Here is an 18,146-nt window from a genome sequence, read left to right on the forward strand (position 1 = left end):
GCATTTTCACGAATGAACGAGAAAGAAGAAAAGAACTGCAGATAACCAGAACCTATCACCACTATTCCATAATCATAACAGTTATTTCATCTTCTGTGAATGGTGTGTGCTTAATAATTAGTGGCAGGAAGTTAAATGTACATTATGCTAGCAATTATCCGAATACAGTGGGGACAAGTGCTGCAGGATAATTTAATTTTCTGTGTGTATGAATGCAAACATATTGTTAGTGAATGCATGTACAAACCAATTAATGTTCGAGTGGCAGTCTGCCAGTGAGTTATACCAGGTCTGAAGCAGGAATTTCTAAAGCAGGAAGTCGATTTTGCATGTTTTGTCTGACTTTATGCTCCATGCAAAGAGCTGCTGGTGAACACTAAGGCTTCCAAATTCTGAAATGATTTGTACATCAAATAATGTCTTAGTGCAGTTTGTGTGCTCTCTGCATAGGTTTTCTCTGGGTGTTCCAGTTTCCTACCACAGTCCAAAAACATACTGGTAGGTTAACTGGCTTCTGGGAAAATTGGCCTTCAAGTATGAGTTTGAGCGCATCTGTGTTTGTCCTGTCTGCCCTGTGATGGACTGGGATTTTTGTGCAGGATGTACTCTGCCTTGCACTCGGGACAGGCTTGCAGGGATAAGATAAGATCACTTTATTAGCCCTATACAATTTCTTCAATTAGAAATTTGTCTTTTCACATACCCCAGCTTGCTCTCCATGAGACACACCGACAGGGAGAGAAGCTTGGGTTCAGAGCACAGGGTCAGCCATTTTCCCCATGACCCTGTATGAGATAAAGCAGTTTAGAGAATGCATGGATGGATGAAACATTCTACTAGGTTTCCAAACTGTCAAATTACTTTGCAGTCACAAAGAAGCAAGTAGAGGTCCATTGCATACTGAAAAGTAGAAGTAAAGATGAGCTTGCATTCTCAAAACTGACGTGGTCACAGAAAATAAGAGCAGCATTCTCCATAAAGCTCCCAGCCTGAGTGTGTGGTTTTCTCTCTGGCCCACAGAACCATAAACATAAGCAAAGTAATAACGTAGTGCTGTCAATAGCTGCTCTGTGTATCCTGATGGTCTGGTGTCTTGAAGGAAGTGTCTCACAGTTATCTTCATGATAAAACTGGAGACTTGTTTCTTAGGCTATGTGATTTTTTTTGTCTGAATGGTGAATAACCAAATGTTAATTAATTGACAGATAACGAAGATAACCAACCTCCAATGTAGATTATTTGTCTTCTGTTGTATTTATTAATCACCAGACCTTTAATTCTGAACATAGCTTGATCCACACATCATATTTTATATGTGTTTAAAACATGATTAATAACATGTAAACATATTGTTTATTGAACATTATAACACAGATCTTAATTAAATAGTTTTTTTATATGCAGACAGAGTGCTGCATAGAGAGTAAAAGAAAGATAAAAGCCGATCACAGGGAGGAGTGATCCCATCCGACAGTGACAGGGATTGTAAATGAAGCATTTACAGCGTTAAGTGATTTGAAACCCCTTGGGAAAACAAAAGGGAGTCAGAGTGGGAGATTGATAGCACAGATTAGATAGATGGTATGCTTTTTTGTAGGGGGGGCAAAACACAAAACGTCTGAGCAGTATTTCAGTCTTGCGGTCACCCAGGCCAGGTAAGCTGGGGTGGGGTGTGTCAAGCGATAGAGGGTTTCACACGGGATTCAGAATGAAATCATCTGAAATCTGAAGCAATTGCCCAGGCAGCTACTGGATAAGACACCCAGCGCCTTTCACACAGTTCCATGGGTTTCCTTTGCTTCTAGTCAATATCAGAATTTCTTGGGGCATTTGAAAGGCAGCTCACCTTTAATCACCATGAGTCTCAAACACCTTTTTGCTCTCCTCTATTGCATGGAATTTAAAGTTACAAGAAGCCAAGATTTAACCGTAGTGAACAAGGCCTGTGTAAAGTGGACAGATGATCAAGCACTGGAGAAACCAGGGTTGCAAGGTGTTTGATGTCTGGATGGATGCAACGTCCTGGATGTGAACCAGTGGTACTGAGCCATGAAACCACACCAAGGGTCAACCAATCCATGCGTCCATGAAAATGGTCTGACCCACTTTGATTAGACAGACAACTGAGTGTATTGCTGTGCTGCAATCAGACAGACTATGCAGGGCTCCTCTTAACCCTACTTTCCATCACTCACACAGCTCTCTATGCCTTACTGTCCAGTAAAGTACTGTTCCTATGCTGTCCTTCTCTTCTGCCTTTTGAGTTGCCCTCCTCACTTCTACCTTGACAGTGACCAGCATCACATATAGAGAAATACATAGGATTCCACTGTTTTGACTGAGTGCATAGCTGGAGTACAGTGGTTAAACCCCTACAAAAGCCGGACATGGTCAGAGTCCTTAGAAACATTTAGTATATATCTATCATACTGTATATAGCACTCTCTGTGTAATAAAATATTATACAGTATATACAGCTGCAGGAATACTGGCAGTCACATGCTCCTAACACCCTGGAGTATATTGGAAACACAGAAGGCTATTTACTATGATTTCTTAAGCCCCAGACACGTGCCCGTTACACACACCCTGACCCAGGCACAGGCAGCATTACAGCCTGAGCTATGGTCTAATGACCACCCTGGGGGACTGCGACACAGTGTTGTAGCCTGTGCCTCTCTTACCATTCAAGTGTAGCACTAAGGAGCTGGGGAGAAGGTCTCCCACCTTCCCACTGTAATTGGCAGCCCTGATCTCGGAGGCCCTGACCCACATTAGACTTAGAGAGGAGATGGGCAGCTTGAAGAAGTGCCACTCACCTTCCAGCCCCACATTTAACTGCACTGTGGGAATATGTGCAAGGCTGCTGCATTATGGGCTACTGCTGTGTTCCACTCCTGCTCTGTATTGTAATAGCTTTTTCATTTGTGTAGGTCTAAACCGGTCCTTTAAAGGTCTTGAATAATTGATATTTTTTATACTGGAGTGAGCTTTGATGGATGTTCATTTTTGGCTTTCAGTGGTGCACTATTTATGGTAGGTACTGTAGGTTGTTGTTTTTTTTCTGTTTGGTATTAGTAGAAAGTAGAGCTGGGCGATAATTCGATAACGATAATTATTGCGATATAATTTTCCTCGATAAAATTTTAACAAAAGTGCGATAAATGTTCGATATATATGTTTATGCGCACAAAATACTGCGCGAGTGCGCGTGCGTGTTGCAGACCGGGCAGCTAACAAGATTTGTTTAATGTTTCTGCTGCTTGGCAAGTGTTTGTTGTGTTCTTAAAATAAAAAGTTGTTTCATTTACTAGTTAACTGTCTGGTTTCTTCAACTTTCACTCAGGAGAAAAAATGTGCATTTAAACTTGAAAGAAATACTGATTTGACATTTATCGTGATAGTTATCGATATCGACTGGTATGAAAACTTTTATCATGATAATGTTTTTGGCCATATCGCCCAGCCCTAGTAGAAAGCAAATTCCCTGTTCAGAGTCCTTGCACTGTTGAGGCTGATATGGTCTGGTGGCGTTTCGTGTGTTGGTATCGACTTCATGGTCTTCCTTGACTTCATTCCGAAGCTGTGAAGATCGTCAGTCCTACAGCATGAGGCAGACGTTTGAAGCTCACAGGCCTTTCAGCCTGATGGGAAAAAAGGGGTGTATTAAGCCAAAAGGGGTCCTGGATCAATGCTGTGCTCCAGTGTGAGCTTTCACTGGGTATACCTGTTTATGATGTGTTTGTTTCGACAGGTTATGGAAAGGAACTCCAACCATGTTCAAGACAATGTGATTGAGTGCACGGACTCTGCAGGTGAACAGGTAGGCAGGTGTGTTGTCTGTGAGGGAACACAGGGCTTTTAATAAAGGATGTGAGGGGGGTTGCACATCGTATTGTGTGGATACACTGGATAATCTGATGATGTTGTGCCTTTGTAACCCCAGAGCAGCATCTGGATACCTGTTAGAATTACATTTACACCACCCAGCATTGTCAGTTTGCATGAGCATTGACATTGAGTGAGGCACTGTGCTGCAAATAGTCATCGCCACTTCTGGGTCATATCTCTTTCTGCTTTAGAAGAAAGCACTGAAGTACACTGAGCGTGCTGGAGAAGAGAGAGGTCACAGAAATCTTTCACAGACTGACACAATAGCAGTTCCAGCTGACATTTTGTTTTCGTAGCATAGGGGTTTGTGTGCTTTCATTTTACAAAAATGGCACCGTGCAGTTGGCACGGAGGGAGGTAACTTCATTAGTACGGCCATAAATTAGTGTCGTGTGTCGGACGCTGATAAAGAATTGGCAGCTGAGCTATGCGTCTGTGTGCCCTCCCAGGATACAACTGCCAGAAAACCAATTGAGCCAACTGAGTGCCGGCATAGGTTCGTGCCAGTGAAAAATCCTCTTCCACTTTACATCTGAAACGCTATTACACTGATTTTCTTGCTTGCTCTCTGAACTAGAGCTATTCATCTTGTCATGTGGATGATGGCATACCAGGCTTTATTGTGAAATTCATTTTTAATGTTTACATTCAGTTAATGTAAGAAAGGGTTAGACTTTGCTCGTTGTATTCATACTCTGCACTTTTACGGAGCATGCTTAGGAACGGATAAAGTAAAAAATGAGAAGTGCATTCTTCTGTACAGAAAACGAGCTCATGTAAGTTGCTCGGGTGTTTGGATCATAAAGCTGTAGTTTAAAATGTGTTTCATGGATGTCTTCAATGTTCATTTTAAGTGTTCAGTCTGTTCCGATAGACATGTTTTCAAGCATGCATACACAAGCAGAATATCAAGGACACAGTCACAGATGTGTACCTAACACTCCCATGCTCTCTCACGTACACTCATGATAATAGAAACACTTGCTTGGCCTGTGACATACACACATGTATATGCACACTGCAGTATTTGCACAAAGCCACGCATGCTCTGACTTACACTTTGAAGGAGTTTATTGAAATGTAATTTATAGGTAAATGGGCATTCTGTAATGTAATTAGAATGCCCTCATATAGAGCAATATGCTAATTGTGAGTCTTGTAATCTACACCCTCCATCCTTTTAATTTATACACGACCTAGCGCACACTGAATTAGCAAACAGTTTAGACACTAATGAAATCTTGTTTATGAAAATTGAATAGAGAAAACAGATTATGCATCCAGTCAGCATGCTTTCAAAGGGCACTGGGCCGCCAGCCTCTGTGCAGCCAGAAATATCTTTTGCCTGCAGCCTTTATATCTACACAGAATCAATCCTGCATTCTTGAAAAAAAAAGTTGCAGAAATCTGCAAGTTTTGAGGACAAATGCTGTATGGATCCTTGCAAATATGTATAAGACAAGCTGGATAATATTTTATTATTCCTATACAATTAGTCCTGCACTGTAGGAATTTCTAAGTAGGTTTTGCCTTGAAATGGTGCAGGCATTCTGCATGATATGTGTGTGTGTGCCCAGTGCTTGCATGTATGTAAGAGAAGGGTAACTGTCCTTGGAGAGTGAAATTGTCTGTGCTTTTCATTGTACCCCTGCTTTTCATAACTTAGATGAACTAATTTTTGGAGTTAATTTTTTTTTAAGTCAAATCACCTTTTATTTTGATTTCTAGTCATCAGTTGCTAATTAGAAAAAAAAAGTACCTTTAAAAAAATGGGACCTCAGCTTTTGAAGACCGGAATTGTTCACCTATGATGTACACATACGTTATATTTAAATTAATTTGGGGCCATATTTATTTTTTATCTTTCTTGTAAAAGTAAAAAATCATTATGATTTCTCTTCCCTAATAAAATCCCATTCTCTGTGGTTTAGGGCTTCTCTGTCTCTCCAGCTGTCCTCATTTAGAGCCACAGGGTTTCCTTATGTTACATTAATGTTAATAAAACATTTCTCTTTTACTGGATTAAGAAATTCTGAGGAGCAAAGTGTGCTACAAAGTGGTTCCCGAAATGTACTTCTGTATTTCCATTTTATACAGCAAGCAAGTGCTTTTTAAAATTTTTCGATTTTGAAAGAAAAGTAATATTTCCAGATATATTTTTTTATTATTCCGAGACAACCACAGTGCTGATGGATTGCAGATTTAAGGCATTCTGTGTAAATGTACTGCACAGTCACCTTTGATTGCAGCAGAGAGCAATTACAGGATGAATGGTGCTTTTTGAATTCCAGCCAATCCCACAGAATAGGGAGGCAGCCTCCTTTCCTGCAAGTGCAGACTCTGACTGAGCCTGGATGGAACAGACAGGTGCTGGAGCTGTGCCAGGATACCACAGTGACATCTAGTGTTCACACAGGGACACACAGGCTTCATTGTCCCAGCCACTGCCTTTTAATAATAATAATAATTGCTCACACTTATATAGCACTTTACTGGACACTCCACTCAAAGTGCTGTACAGGTAATCCCCTCCACCACCGCCAGTGTGCAGCCCCACCTGGATGATGTGATGGCAGCCATAGTACACCAGCTGTCAGAGGGGAGGAGAGCAGAGTGATGAAGCCGGTTCATAGAGGATTATTAGGAGGCCATGATTGGTAAAGGCCAATGGGAAATTTGGCCAGGACACGGGGTTACACCCCTACAGTTTTCGAGGAACACCCTGGGATTTCAAATGACCACAGAGAGTCAGTACCTCGGTTTTACATCTCATCCGAAGGATGGTGCCTTTTTACCGTATAGTATTCATATACTGGGGGATTAGAACCCACACAGACCACAGGGTGAGCTCCCTACTTGCCCCACTCACACCTCTTCCAGCAGCAACCTTAGTTTTTCCCAGGAGGTCTCCCATCCAGGTACTGACCAGGCTCACAGCTGCTGAGCTTCAGTGGACTGCCAGTGGTGAGTGGCAGGGTGATATGACTGCTGGCCATCTGATTTGATAAGCAGAAAACTACACACAGACAGTAAATTATTCTGATGTATGTTTAGCTAATAACTTGGTGAAATGATATCATTTTGGTATATTTAATTATATTTTCATTCCATGTAACTTTCTCTGAGATGTAGAAAATCATGAATGATTTTTGAATGAATGAATTTTGGCTTGACTATCCTTTCAAATAATGTAGTCAGGGGCGACTTAGCCATAGAGGTCAAACAGGTGATGCGGACGTCACTAAATTATTGTGGAGAGTTTGCATATGTATGCATTCCTACCTTCAGCTTGCTTTGCGTGTTTGTGTGATTTAGGCAAATGGAGATTGCGGAGTGTTTTTTGTGTCGCTGCTGTCTGTGCGGTGTGTGTTGTGGCCTCTCTCTCTCTGCAGTGCGCTCTTTGGAGTGCGAAGTTACGTGTTCCATTTCGCCTCTCCTAGTGCTGCTGGCTGCCCCTCTGGTGACCAGCACTGTGCGTCGAATTTCAATGAGCGAGACTGTGGTCTGTGTGTGTGTGTGGGGGGGGGTGTTAGTGCATTGGGACCACTCTTGCAGGTTTCGATTTTCCAGCGAAACCCCAAATTATATTTATCGGCTAATCCGAGCAATTAGCAGTTCACTGATTGGAGCGTGGCGCTTTTTGAACCTGTCGCATTGCTTCAGCTAATAGAGAGGGAAGCAGTTTATCGCAGGGTTTCGCGCCTCGACCTGCGCTGGCCGGCGAAGATTCAGTAACATACCCCAACTGTACGCTTCCTCAGAACAAACACCAAAATAGACCACGTTGGAGAACAACAGGAAACGTATGGGAATTTTCCTGTCATAGTAGAACCAGGATCAAATGTCTTCAGTTTTTTTACTGCAGTTTAATAAAACCGATCCTTGTAAGTTCTGAAAATCAAAACAGCATAGTCTTGTGGGTTTTTTTTTTTTCACTTGTGTTTGTTGCGGTGCCTTTTGACAAAAAGCAGCAACAGCTCTCTGTTATTAGCGTGGGGTTTTAATTGCTGCTGCGGGGGAAAAAAAAAAAAACAGCATTCAGGAACTCCAGTGCCTGTACAGGGGTGAGAGGGGCAAGGGCACTGGTGAGGAGGAGGTGTGCTTCTCCCGGGCGCAGACACAATGGAGGATTTGTCTGTCTCCGGTAACATGCCAGGGAATTGTTTTGTGCAAGCAAGGGCGCGGGTGAGCTGAATCGCACGGTACCCGCGGTCTGTCTGCGAGTGTGTGCGCGCGAGAGAGAGAGAGAAAGAGACGGAGCAGAGTGCGCCCAGCCACAGCCCAGGAGCAGTGCGGAGCGGTGCTGATTTAGTCATTAACAAAGGAGAGCATGCAAATGAAGTTGGCACTCTTCCAAGCCAAGAAGGCTCATAACAGGCAGGGAAGGGGTGATGAATATTCATTAAAGTCTTGGCATCTCTGCAGAACATTCTCACGGTAGAGCATTCGCTCTTTCTCTCCCTCTCTCCCGTCTTTCTTTTATTTTGATTTTCATGCATTTCAGCACCTGCGGGCTGTTAAATCCATTTAATTAATGGGTTAATAATGCAAGCGAGCTCTTGCGCCAGTACCATTCCCGGGGTTCTGTCTTCTGACACCCAGTCCTCTCCTCCTCTCCCCGTCTCTCTCCCTTTCCCCCTCTCTCCTGCTCTCGGAGGCTGCTTTTTTTTTCGGTGTTATTTGGTGTCTGGACTGTTGGCTCAGTCATGTGATTCGTGACCTTGGTCATGTGACAATGTGGACTGATGCTCATGGCAGCATGTGACCCTTTCCTGCTACGTGAACAAAAAAAAAAAAGAATTGAAATAAAAAATAAGCTCTTCCTCCTCCTTCCTCCCTTCACCTGCCCTTTCCCAGCATAGTCTTTACCTTAGTGTTTGTAAGGTACGTTAGCAAAACCTCCCTACCACAGTCCGTGAGGAGCTGGTAAAGAGAGTGTGTGCCACAAGAACAGCCTGGGAACAGCCAGCCTGTACTTTCGCGTGCGGCTTCCAATTTGGTAAGTTAACTGATACTTCGAGCAATTAATTTGCGCAGCTTTCCCCGTGTAACTCATTAGCATGCACGGTGCAGCGCCTGGTGTAAATACGCATGCAGTTTCATCAAATAAATGGGAAGGCGCACTATCAATAGAAGCCGCTGTCAAGCTGGGCGACTGTGCACAGGCATGCTTGAATGCAAAAGCGAAAATATTGCTTAAAAAAAAAAATCCGTATAGTGTGATTTACACGTTTTTTGCCGGCCAGCAGTTCTCCCATGTTTTTTCTCTCTTTTTTTTCTTAGCCTTTTTGTTATCTTTCCCCCTCGCGCCAAAGCAGGCAGAGGATGGTTCAGGTCCGAACGCGTGTGTCTTTCTCTCCGATCGCCGCCCGGGAGAAACAATCTAGTGCCTCCCCGCGACGCGCAACGCGATTCCCCCCATTGTTGCGCGGTGCTTATGGACGTACCCCACATATCTCGGTAGACAGTTGGCAGGCTTTTGTGCGAGCTTGGAAAAGTCGCACTTTCTTTTCCCCCAAAATAGTCTTCAAACAAGAGAGAAACAAAACTGTGTTAAAAAAATCTTGAGTTCTCGTTAACGTAGAGAATAAACTTAAGCAGCGCAAACGTGTGTTTAATGTAATTCTTCGTATGGTATTGATATGTAAATTGCTCATTAGCAGGCAGTAGTTGTGACCCACGGGGGGGGTTCCTATGAAAGTGTTCCTTCCTGTCTGCAGGACCCCCGTGATGTCTCCCGCAGTCGTGGGGTTGACCCGCGATGAGAATGCCCTGCCTGGCACAGGTGTGGGGTCAGTGTGTGGACTGCCGCTGCAGTTGGTGCCGGAGCCCATTTCCTTAGCGAACAATAGGGGGTCCTTGAAAACATGCGTTTTGAATTTCAGTAATGAGCTTTGTTATCTGGCGCCGTTGTTACCTTGCGCGACTCGGAGTTCAAGTGTTACTGGCAGCACCAAGAGAATCTCCCAAGACCCAGCTGTCATTTCCCTCTTTCTCACCTCCCACCTTTGCTTGCTGCTTCAAACTTTCCCTCCCTCTGCTCCTCTTCTCTCTCCGTCTCCTCTCCTCTTCCCCGTCCCCTCTCCTTCTATCCCTCGCCCTTCCTTGGTGTCCTCCTCTTGACCTGTGTGGGTCTCTCTTTGCCCTGCTTTTTTCAGTCCTGTCCCTGTGTGCCCACTCTTCCCTCCTCCTCCTCCTCTCTCCCCCTCTCTTCTTTTCCCTGTCTCTCCTGCGTTCCCAGGCTGCATGTGATTAGGATGCAGGGCGGTTGTCCTCTCTGTGGAGACGGAGGGCAGGAGAGAAAGGGGACGGTGGCGTAGGTTGAGAGCAAGCTTCCAGCCGCCATGCTGTGATGGCGGGGGGGCAGCTGTGACGGATGGCTGCCCCCCCCCCCCCACTTGCAGGAGCAGCTCTTTGTTCCCTCTGCGCTGTGAGAAGAGAAACTGGTGTTAGAAAAATAAAACGAACAAGTTTCCGGCGCGCGTGTGAGGAAGCAGCATCTCGCTCCGAGTCTTCGCACTCACTTGCTTCTGCAGTGCTGCGCTCCCATGATTGACTTTCTGCTTTTCTTCTTTAAACAAATATTGCCTTTGTGTTCCACAGTGATTGGCTAGATTTTTTATTTCCCAAGTGATCCCATCTCAGAGGAGCGCGAAGGACAATAAAATTATTACTGCTGCCACTACTAGTGCTGCCACTACTGATAACAGTCCTCCATGACCAATATTACTTCACTATTTTGACTAAAAAAATCTCTACTGCCTCTGTTGCCGATAGTGAAAATACTTAAATTTTTAATTGATTTCCGTCTTCGCAGAATTCAGGGCGATGCCTTACTTTTTAAAACCGCCCCAACTTTGAAAGGTGTTTCTGTATACCATTTTTATACTGAATGTCTGTTATGTTGATCCTGCTGATGATCTCTGATAGGGGTAAACCGTCTGTCTTCGCCTGCTGATATTGAATCTTGTATGCAAATTGGAATTAGAAGGGGTTGCCACTCTTTCAGAAGGGGTGTGTCAAGAGTTAGTTCATGTACTTGTTTTTACAGATTTCCGTGCTATTGGTACTTTTTAAATAGTTTTTAAATGATTTTTTTAATCAATAATTTTGAGTAATAGCCCTACTTCCATTCTGATTAATAAAAAGTCAATATTAAAATATAAGAATATTTAATGTTAATAAATGAATATGCCTTTCTTGCCATTTGACACAATACTTGCCTTGCTGTCCCTTGCTGAGCTCTCCAGTCTCAGGCTTATAGCTTAACACTTCAAGTAGCACGCAATACAGCATGATACAGGAAGGATAAAGGACTAAGTGCCCGTGTGAAAATACCTGTTCACAGAGGTATGTTGATCCAATTGCTGAGAACAGTGCAAGTGCTTCTTTCCTGAAATGTTCGAATTTCACTAGCAGGGCCATGATAGAGACACTGCGATTGCTTTCTGTAGCCTTAAGTGTGTTTTGTAGATCCTGGCACTTTAGGGTTCCACAGAAATTGGTAAAGTAGCTGATTTGTTCTCCATACCTCGCTGTAGCCTGTTTGATAGACTCAAGGCTCTTCGTCTTTCTCTTGCATATGTTGTGATTTTATAAGGCAGTGTCTACAAGATCGGTAACGGTGGCCACGGTGCCTTTGAAGTTTGTTGTCGGATCCAGTCGTCTGCGCTGTGAGCAGCCCTTGAACACACTGGAGTTGTGAAGCTGAAATGGTGAGATGTCATGGAGGAGGGGTTCAGGGGTGACAGGTGGGAAAAGCCAGCCAGGCCAGTGCGGAAAAACGTTGGTCCGCTCAGGTCTCTCCGGACCCATTGGCCCCAGTGTCGTTCTCCGTGCCTGTTGGTATTGGATGGGGCAGCGCCTGTGTCTGGGCAAAGAGAAGGGGTGGTGTGCCTGGAAGGGAGAAGGGTGGCAGTGCTCTTCTCTGGGGGTGCCTGGGGCTTCAGATTGGGTGTGCGCTCCGTCGCTTCAGAGAGAAAACTCAGGAAAAAAAAATGATCAAATATACAGAGAATAGGGGTGCTCGGTTACCTTACGTGCACGGAAGGTGTGTTAGGGCTGGCTGGCTTGGTCAGAGGTGATGGCACTGGCTACCCAATTGGCCTAACATCATAGAGCAACTTATCCATGGTTGGAACCCTCCCACTGTAGAGGCAAGTTGCATTGGTGTGCAGGTGTAAAAAGTTTTTTTTACAAATATATGAAGGTAGCTGGAATAAATATTTGCAATGAGGCAAAGAAGCCACATTAAGAAGATAGGGTTCTTTAGATGGAAGTATCCAGTTTAGATGGTTCTTTTGCCCATTTTTAGAGAGAGAAGATGCAAGTTGATTGACAGGAAGACATACATGGCCTAGACCATCTGCCAACAGAAACAGAAGACATCGTGTTGGGTCAGGAGCTTTGTGCAGCTCTGTCCAGCCTCGAATCACATACCAAACGTCTTAACGTCATACCCATCTTCCAGGAAGCAATCTCACATTTCACATTGAAATTTTTGATTTTTGATTTGAAAAGCAGTGTCAAAAATTTCAGTTAAAAATAAATGCTCTTCCTTGCACTATTAGTGCTGATTACTTTAAAATCATTTGCTGTGCTGAAAAAGGTTCAGGAGGTATCAAGTATGCCACAAGCTCAAAAGGTATGGGAAGCACCTGACTCAAAATCCCTCACATGCTTCCAACCTGAAACTGTCTTCGCTAGAGCTGCTTCAGTGAGCGTGGAAAGAAACCGCTGGGAAAAGCTCGGGAACACACTTGCCAGCCGGGCTATATTTCAGACCCCCTTCCCTTACAAAAAAAAAAATGAGTAGTGTCAACTTAAAAATGCAGCGCTGGAGGTAATGGTGTTTTTTATAATGGGCTTGTCATTTGAAACCTTTTTGTGAGGATCAGATAGGGGGGCTAATCGGAGTCTAGTATATGAATGGGCAATTAGCTCTGCTCCTGGTGTGTCAGGCTTGGCTCGGGGACGGGCGAGCCCCGCTGTTCCTGGGCTGTAATGTCACGCGCACGGGAGTAATGGGGGTCCCTGGCTCTCTCTCTGTCTCTGTCTCAGCGGCTAGCCCGGCGCAGTGTGAATCTGCTCTTGCTCACGCACGCCGGAACAAAGCTCCGCTGATTGTCTGCTGGAATTAGAAAGCAATTTGTCAAGGCGTATTAACAAACAGTTAGCCGTTAATGAGACAGCCAACTGCCACCACCTTTCGCTCTGGCTGAAACCTCGGGACCTGTGTGCTGCCTGCAGGCTGGCCCTGCTAGCGAGCGTGTGTGTGCATGGCTCATCTGTGCGTGGGCATGCGTGTGTGTGTGTGTGTGTTGCTGGCCGCGTGCATTAGTGAGTAACTGTGCTTGAACTTTCTCTCCAGTGTTTCCTTTTTCACCATCGTCCCGAGCAGATGGCTCCCGTCTTGGCGGCCATTGAGCACCTAGTGTCTCCTTCCTTCCTTCCCGTGTGCGGAGTTCTCAGAACTGAACGCGCCGGGAGAGGGACCTGTGTGCCCCTTGGATACAGAGACGGCCCTCTGTTGCTGTTTTCCTACCGAGGAGCAAAGATAAACTGTTGGGAATTACGCAGCTTAAAGGAGAGCGTTGTTTGTTATGAGCCAGCCGCCATCTCGGCGAGCAGGAAGGAGAGGGAGGGGGACACAGGGTTGCAGTCTTGGGCCCGGCTGCTGGGTCCACGCTGAGGGGACTCGTAAAATGTGAGGGTACGCGATGTTCGGCACGTGGCGCGCACAATCTGGTTGCCTCGTAAAGACAGACTGGAAATGGCAGCTCTTTGCTTGTCCTTACAGAGGACAGCCAGAAGCCGAAGCAGTGCGAGGCATCCAGCAATTTAAAAGATAAAGAATCAAGCCATACCTCTCTAATCCTGCTGAGCAGCTGCTCGCCACTTACTTGTGTACCTATGTCTGTACAAGTGCAGCAGCGAGGGATTAGATTGAAATGATGGGTTACAGGAAAGCAAAGGAAAGGCAGATGCAGGTCTGATGCCCTGGCCGGGGGTTCTAGGATGCGGGGGTTTTCAAACAGGGGAGTGTTCATGAGTGTGATTCATCTATATAACATGGCTCTCGTTTTTTTTTGTTTGGGTTGACAGAAATATGAACGCCACCGTTGTTGCAGTATTACAGTGTGTCACATTTCCACAGAACAGGGGAATGGATGCCGGTGGCTGTTACACTCCATTTATTTCCCAGACTTGATGATTTTTCATTTTCGCAGGAAAAGTTCAGACACTCGATCATGTGTCTTGCTGGCAGGCCGGGAGAGGAGAATGTCAGTGCAGGCTGTGGGATGTTAATTGCCCATAATGAAATATGCCCACTTTCTGTTGTTGTTTTGTCGACAGTCTCCCTTCATTTTTTTTCACACAGCAAAACACTGACATTGTTATTCTTAAATGCCTTTCCTTGTTCCTGTTTTGTTATTGATCACACCTAATTTTACTGAGCGTTAAAGAGAATCTGTTGAGAGCCAGAGTTGCAGTATAATTCTGTCCAGATGTCAGTTCTTTCCTTAAAGGTCCCATAGTCATGTGCCACTTAGGTTCTAATGAGAATAAGCTGAAAATTTGCAGATCATTGTGTTATTTGCTTGTGGTAGGTTTAGATATAGAAATGAATACCTTGAATGTAAAAACAGTTATTGCTGTTTTTCTATACGTGTTGTAAGACCAATTTTCATACAAACCTGTGTTTAAAAGCACCAAAACTATTTTTCCTCGATTCATACAGGTTAAAAAGAGGGACTTTTCTGTGCATTTCAATTTAGCATTGTACATAGGTGATGTGTTTTATTTCACCACTCTAGTGTGTGTATGTAATATGCATTGTTTTCAGAAGAATTGCCCTAATTCTGAGGCTGATTGAAGTTTTATTCTGTCCTCCGCCTCGTGTATAAACATTTCACGTGTGCCTTTGAGTTGCTGCCTTTCTCAGACCTATGTTTTCATTTTGCTGCATAAAGGCAGAGTTGCTCTTTTGTTCCTCTGTGAACATGAGCCGATTGCAGCTTGGCACAGCTCCAGCTCTCTGCACAGAAAGCCATTTCATCTTGTGTTCCTGCATCCCAGCCAATCCCTCTTCAGCTCTCTGGCTAAATGGAATAATTAATTCTGCATAATGATTAATGAGTTCTGTTGCCAGATACAAATTGATTGCATCCGCAAGTAACAAAAAGAATCTGTAATCTGGAGCCTGAGCACAGTCCTTTATTTATTATTTCTTATTGCTGTTATACTGTATGTGCGTGCCTGTGTGTGAGGAGAGGTTGAGATGTGATTGTAGATTTGCTCAGCAGAGCAGGAGGCAGGTTTGTTTCGTAAAGGGCATTATTGTTTCTGCAGGCTGGTCTCAGGAAGCCTTGTGCAAACACTGAGCTGTGATCCTCTGGTCCCTTGCGGGGCAGCAAACTGGTGACTATGCCGTCGAGAAAGTGGGTTGCTTTTCCCTGCTCGTTAGGTATGTGCCCAAAACAAACGCTCATTATTTCTTTGTGATGGAGGAGTTTAAGCCGCATACAATGGAAAAGAGCAGACAGGCATTGTCCTGGCAGACGGGCCAGAGCACAAAGTACAGCCCACTCTGTTTCAGTAAAGGGATTTGTGCAGTAATCTCACACTGCGCCCAATCCCTTCTCTCTCCCTGACCTCTCCGGGTTTAGGAAAGAAAATATTCCTGCGGGAAAGGAAAAGTTCGCTCTGGATCCTGGAAATCACTCTGTGTTTTGGAAAAAGGGGTATAGATGAATGGGCTTGGTTGGGGAAATACAAGTCTATTTGTGTGTTTGTAGATATCAATGCATGCCCTACATCTCCCACATTTAAATCTAAATATGTCCTGAGTACCGTTATTTAAAAGCAAAAACACAGAGCAGGGAATAGATCAATATGGAAATTCAGGCACGTAGATAATTATTTTGGCACCATCAAATTCTGATGTTCAGTAGCTGACATTTTCGTGTTGAGTTTCCTTGTGTCTGACTGCATAAGGCATGATGTAGTGCTTAATAAGTCCCACTTCAATTCTCAGCAGTACCCGATGGCCCTCAGGGGCCTGATGATAAATACGATAAATGAGAGATGGTTGGCTGACATTTGTGTTTGTGTGTGTGGACACGCATGTGTGTAAAGAAGCAGCACTTAAAACTGTGTTAACGGCAACACTACAACAAGAGCTGATTTGTTTTTCTGTGGTTTTTTTTTGCATATATGCCTGTTCTCTCTCCAGCAAGTGAAACCAAGCAGCTGTTCTCCCAGCTTTGAAGAAACTGTGCTCACCCCCATGTGGTATTTTACTTGTCTTTTAACACAGACATACTGTAGTATGGGTGTTTCTGCAGTCTCCCTGCGCATATGGGACCTGTGATTCCGCAGACGCAGTCATCAGTCCTGTGCTCCCAGCGTGCACCTCAGTTCAACAGGATGCTGAGTGGTTACCGTGTGCGTGTGCTTACATCAGGCTCTTATCATCTCACCCTGCACTTTTGTCTTCATTAACCACATCCTTATGTTCTAGTTGTCCAAATGCTCACAGGGAGGGGTTTACACCGAATTCAGCTTTTGCTTCTCCTGATGAACTTGCACGGGCACTTCACTGTTGTCTGCATTTGATATCACAAGGTGAAGTTGTGGTTTCTGCATTAGCATACTATTTACGAAAATACCACTTTAAGAATCAGGCATAACTGTTAAAATGTTTGCGAGAATTTTGCAATCCCAAATTTGTGTGATGAAGCCCTGTTATCCATGCCGATTCTCCACAGAACACTTCAAAGAGCAGGGAGACTCTTTTCCACCTTGACTCCTCTGGGAGAATAGTGTGGTGTTTGTAGTCTAGCTGGGCGTACAGCTACCAGACTGAAGATGCTTCCCTGAACCCTGCTGATAAACACTGCATGGTAGCCTGGAATGGATGTGCTACATTTTGTTGTTTGTCTAAAAGATATAGCAAAACAGTGTATGATGTGATAAACTGAAATCCTCTGACGTAATGGTAACAGATGTACTTATGTCAGAGATGTAATTTTTTGAAAATGTATTTTAGATGCACTAAAAGTGCATGGATTTCATAATGAATTATTATTTAATAATTATTTAATATGTCTTAAACCCATGCCTTCAGCACAGAGGTTCGCACTGCTGCCTAACGGCTCCAGAGCTCGGTGTCATGACCTTTAGGAGTTTGCGTGCTCTCCCTGCGTTTGTGTGAGTTGGTTGGATTCATCCAGGTTTCTCCCCACCTTTGCAATGACGTGCTGGCTGGGCTTGACTGGCTGTTCAAAATTCTTGCTTTCTGTGGGGCACCAGGATGGACTGGTAACCTGTCCAGGAGGAGAATAGTGAGTGTGTGCTGTGCAGTATGGCTCCTGGATAGGCTTTGTCATGCCAGGGCCCTCATCAGCATAAACCGCTTAATGGGAACGGATAAAAGTATGAACATTTCTGCTTTCTGTGTCTCTTTGGTATGGGAGACCAGCCTTAAATCACTTTCCTTCGGAGGGGGGCAGCATTGTCAGAGATTGTAGAGAAGAAGAGAAGATCACTTTATTGGCCCTATACAATTTCTTGCATTAGGAATTCATCTTTTCGCATATCCCAGCTTGCTCTCCATGAGACACAGAGAGGGAGAGAATCTTTGGGTCAGAACGCAGGGTCGGCCATTGTACAGCGCTCCTGGAGCAGCTGGGGTTTAAGAACCTAGCTCAGGGGCCCGGCAGAGTAGGATTCCTCTGCCGGCCTTGGGATTTGGACCGGCAACCTTCCAGCCACAGGCACAGATCCTGAGCCACAGAGCCACCGCTCCGCCCATATTTGTATTTGCTTCTAGACACCTCAAACGGTGCTCGTGGGTAGGGGGGAGTTTACGGGGAGGGTAGCTTGTTAGAGGATGGAGGGGGGAGTTCATGAAGAGAAGGGTGGATGAGTGGACTCAGGCCGGGTCTACAGGGGAGTGAACTTGTGGCTCACTGTAGGGAAAGAAGGAAAGAGAAGAGCTTAAAATACTGTCCCAGGGCTTATTTATAGGCCAGGGCTGCCTTACCCGTGTCTTGGTCTTCCCTTCACAGGCCTTGCTCACACTCATGCAAAAAAACAAAAAGGTGCATTTCATCTGAGTCCCTCTGACACGTCTTGATATGTTTAACAACTTTGCTCTTTTCCATGGAGCTCCATGGCGACAGTGCTTGGGAACCTGATGCTGCTGGTCTTGAAAGGCTTAAAAAAATGCCAAAGTCATACCCATAAAAACC

General features: G+C 44.7%; 1 protein-coding gene across 11 annotated transcripts in view; it reads left to right on the forward strand.

Moving 5' to 3' along the window:
• Positions 1-18,146, forward strand: part of LOC102690347 (trinucleotide repeat containing adaptor 6A) — a 125,605-nt gene that overhangs the window by 15,719 nt on the left and 91,740 nt on the right. For 6 of the 11 annotated variants that reach the window (XM_069181014.1, XM_015360166.2, XM_015360173.2 and 3 more), the window contains one exon: positions 3,755-3,823. The exons of 1 other annotated variant lie outside the window; for it this stretch is intronic. In XM_069181014.1, coding sequence (XP_069037115.1) covers positions 3,758-3,823 — 66 coding nt within the window. In that variant the 5' untranslated portion in view covers positions 3,755-3,757. Of the gene's footprint in view, positions 1-3,754; positions 3,832-8,881; positions 8,891-18,146 lie in introns of those variants that run through there. 4 more of the 11 variants (XM_069181021.1, XM_015360177.2, XM_069181018.1 and 1 more) reach the window with 4 other exon arrangements.

This window comes from Lepisosteus oculatus, chromosome 19 (genome assembly GCF_040954835.1).
Source record: "Lepisosteus oculatus isolate fLepOcu1 chromosome 19, fLepOcu1.hap2, whole genome shotgun sequence".
Taxonomy (NCBI): Eukaryota; Metazoa; Chordata; class Actinopteri; order Semionotiformes; family Lepisosteidae; genus Lepisosteus; species Lepisosteus oculatus.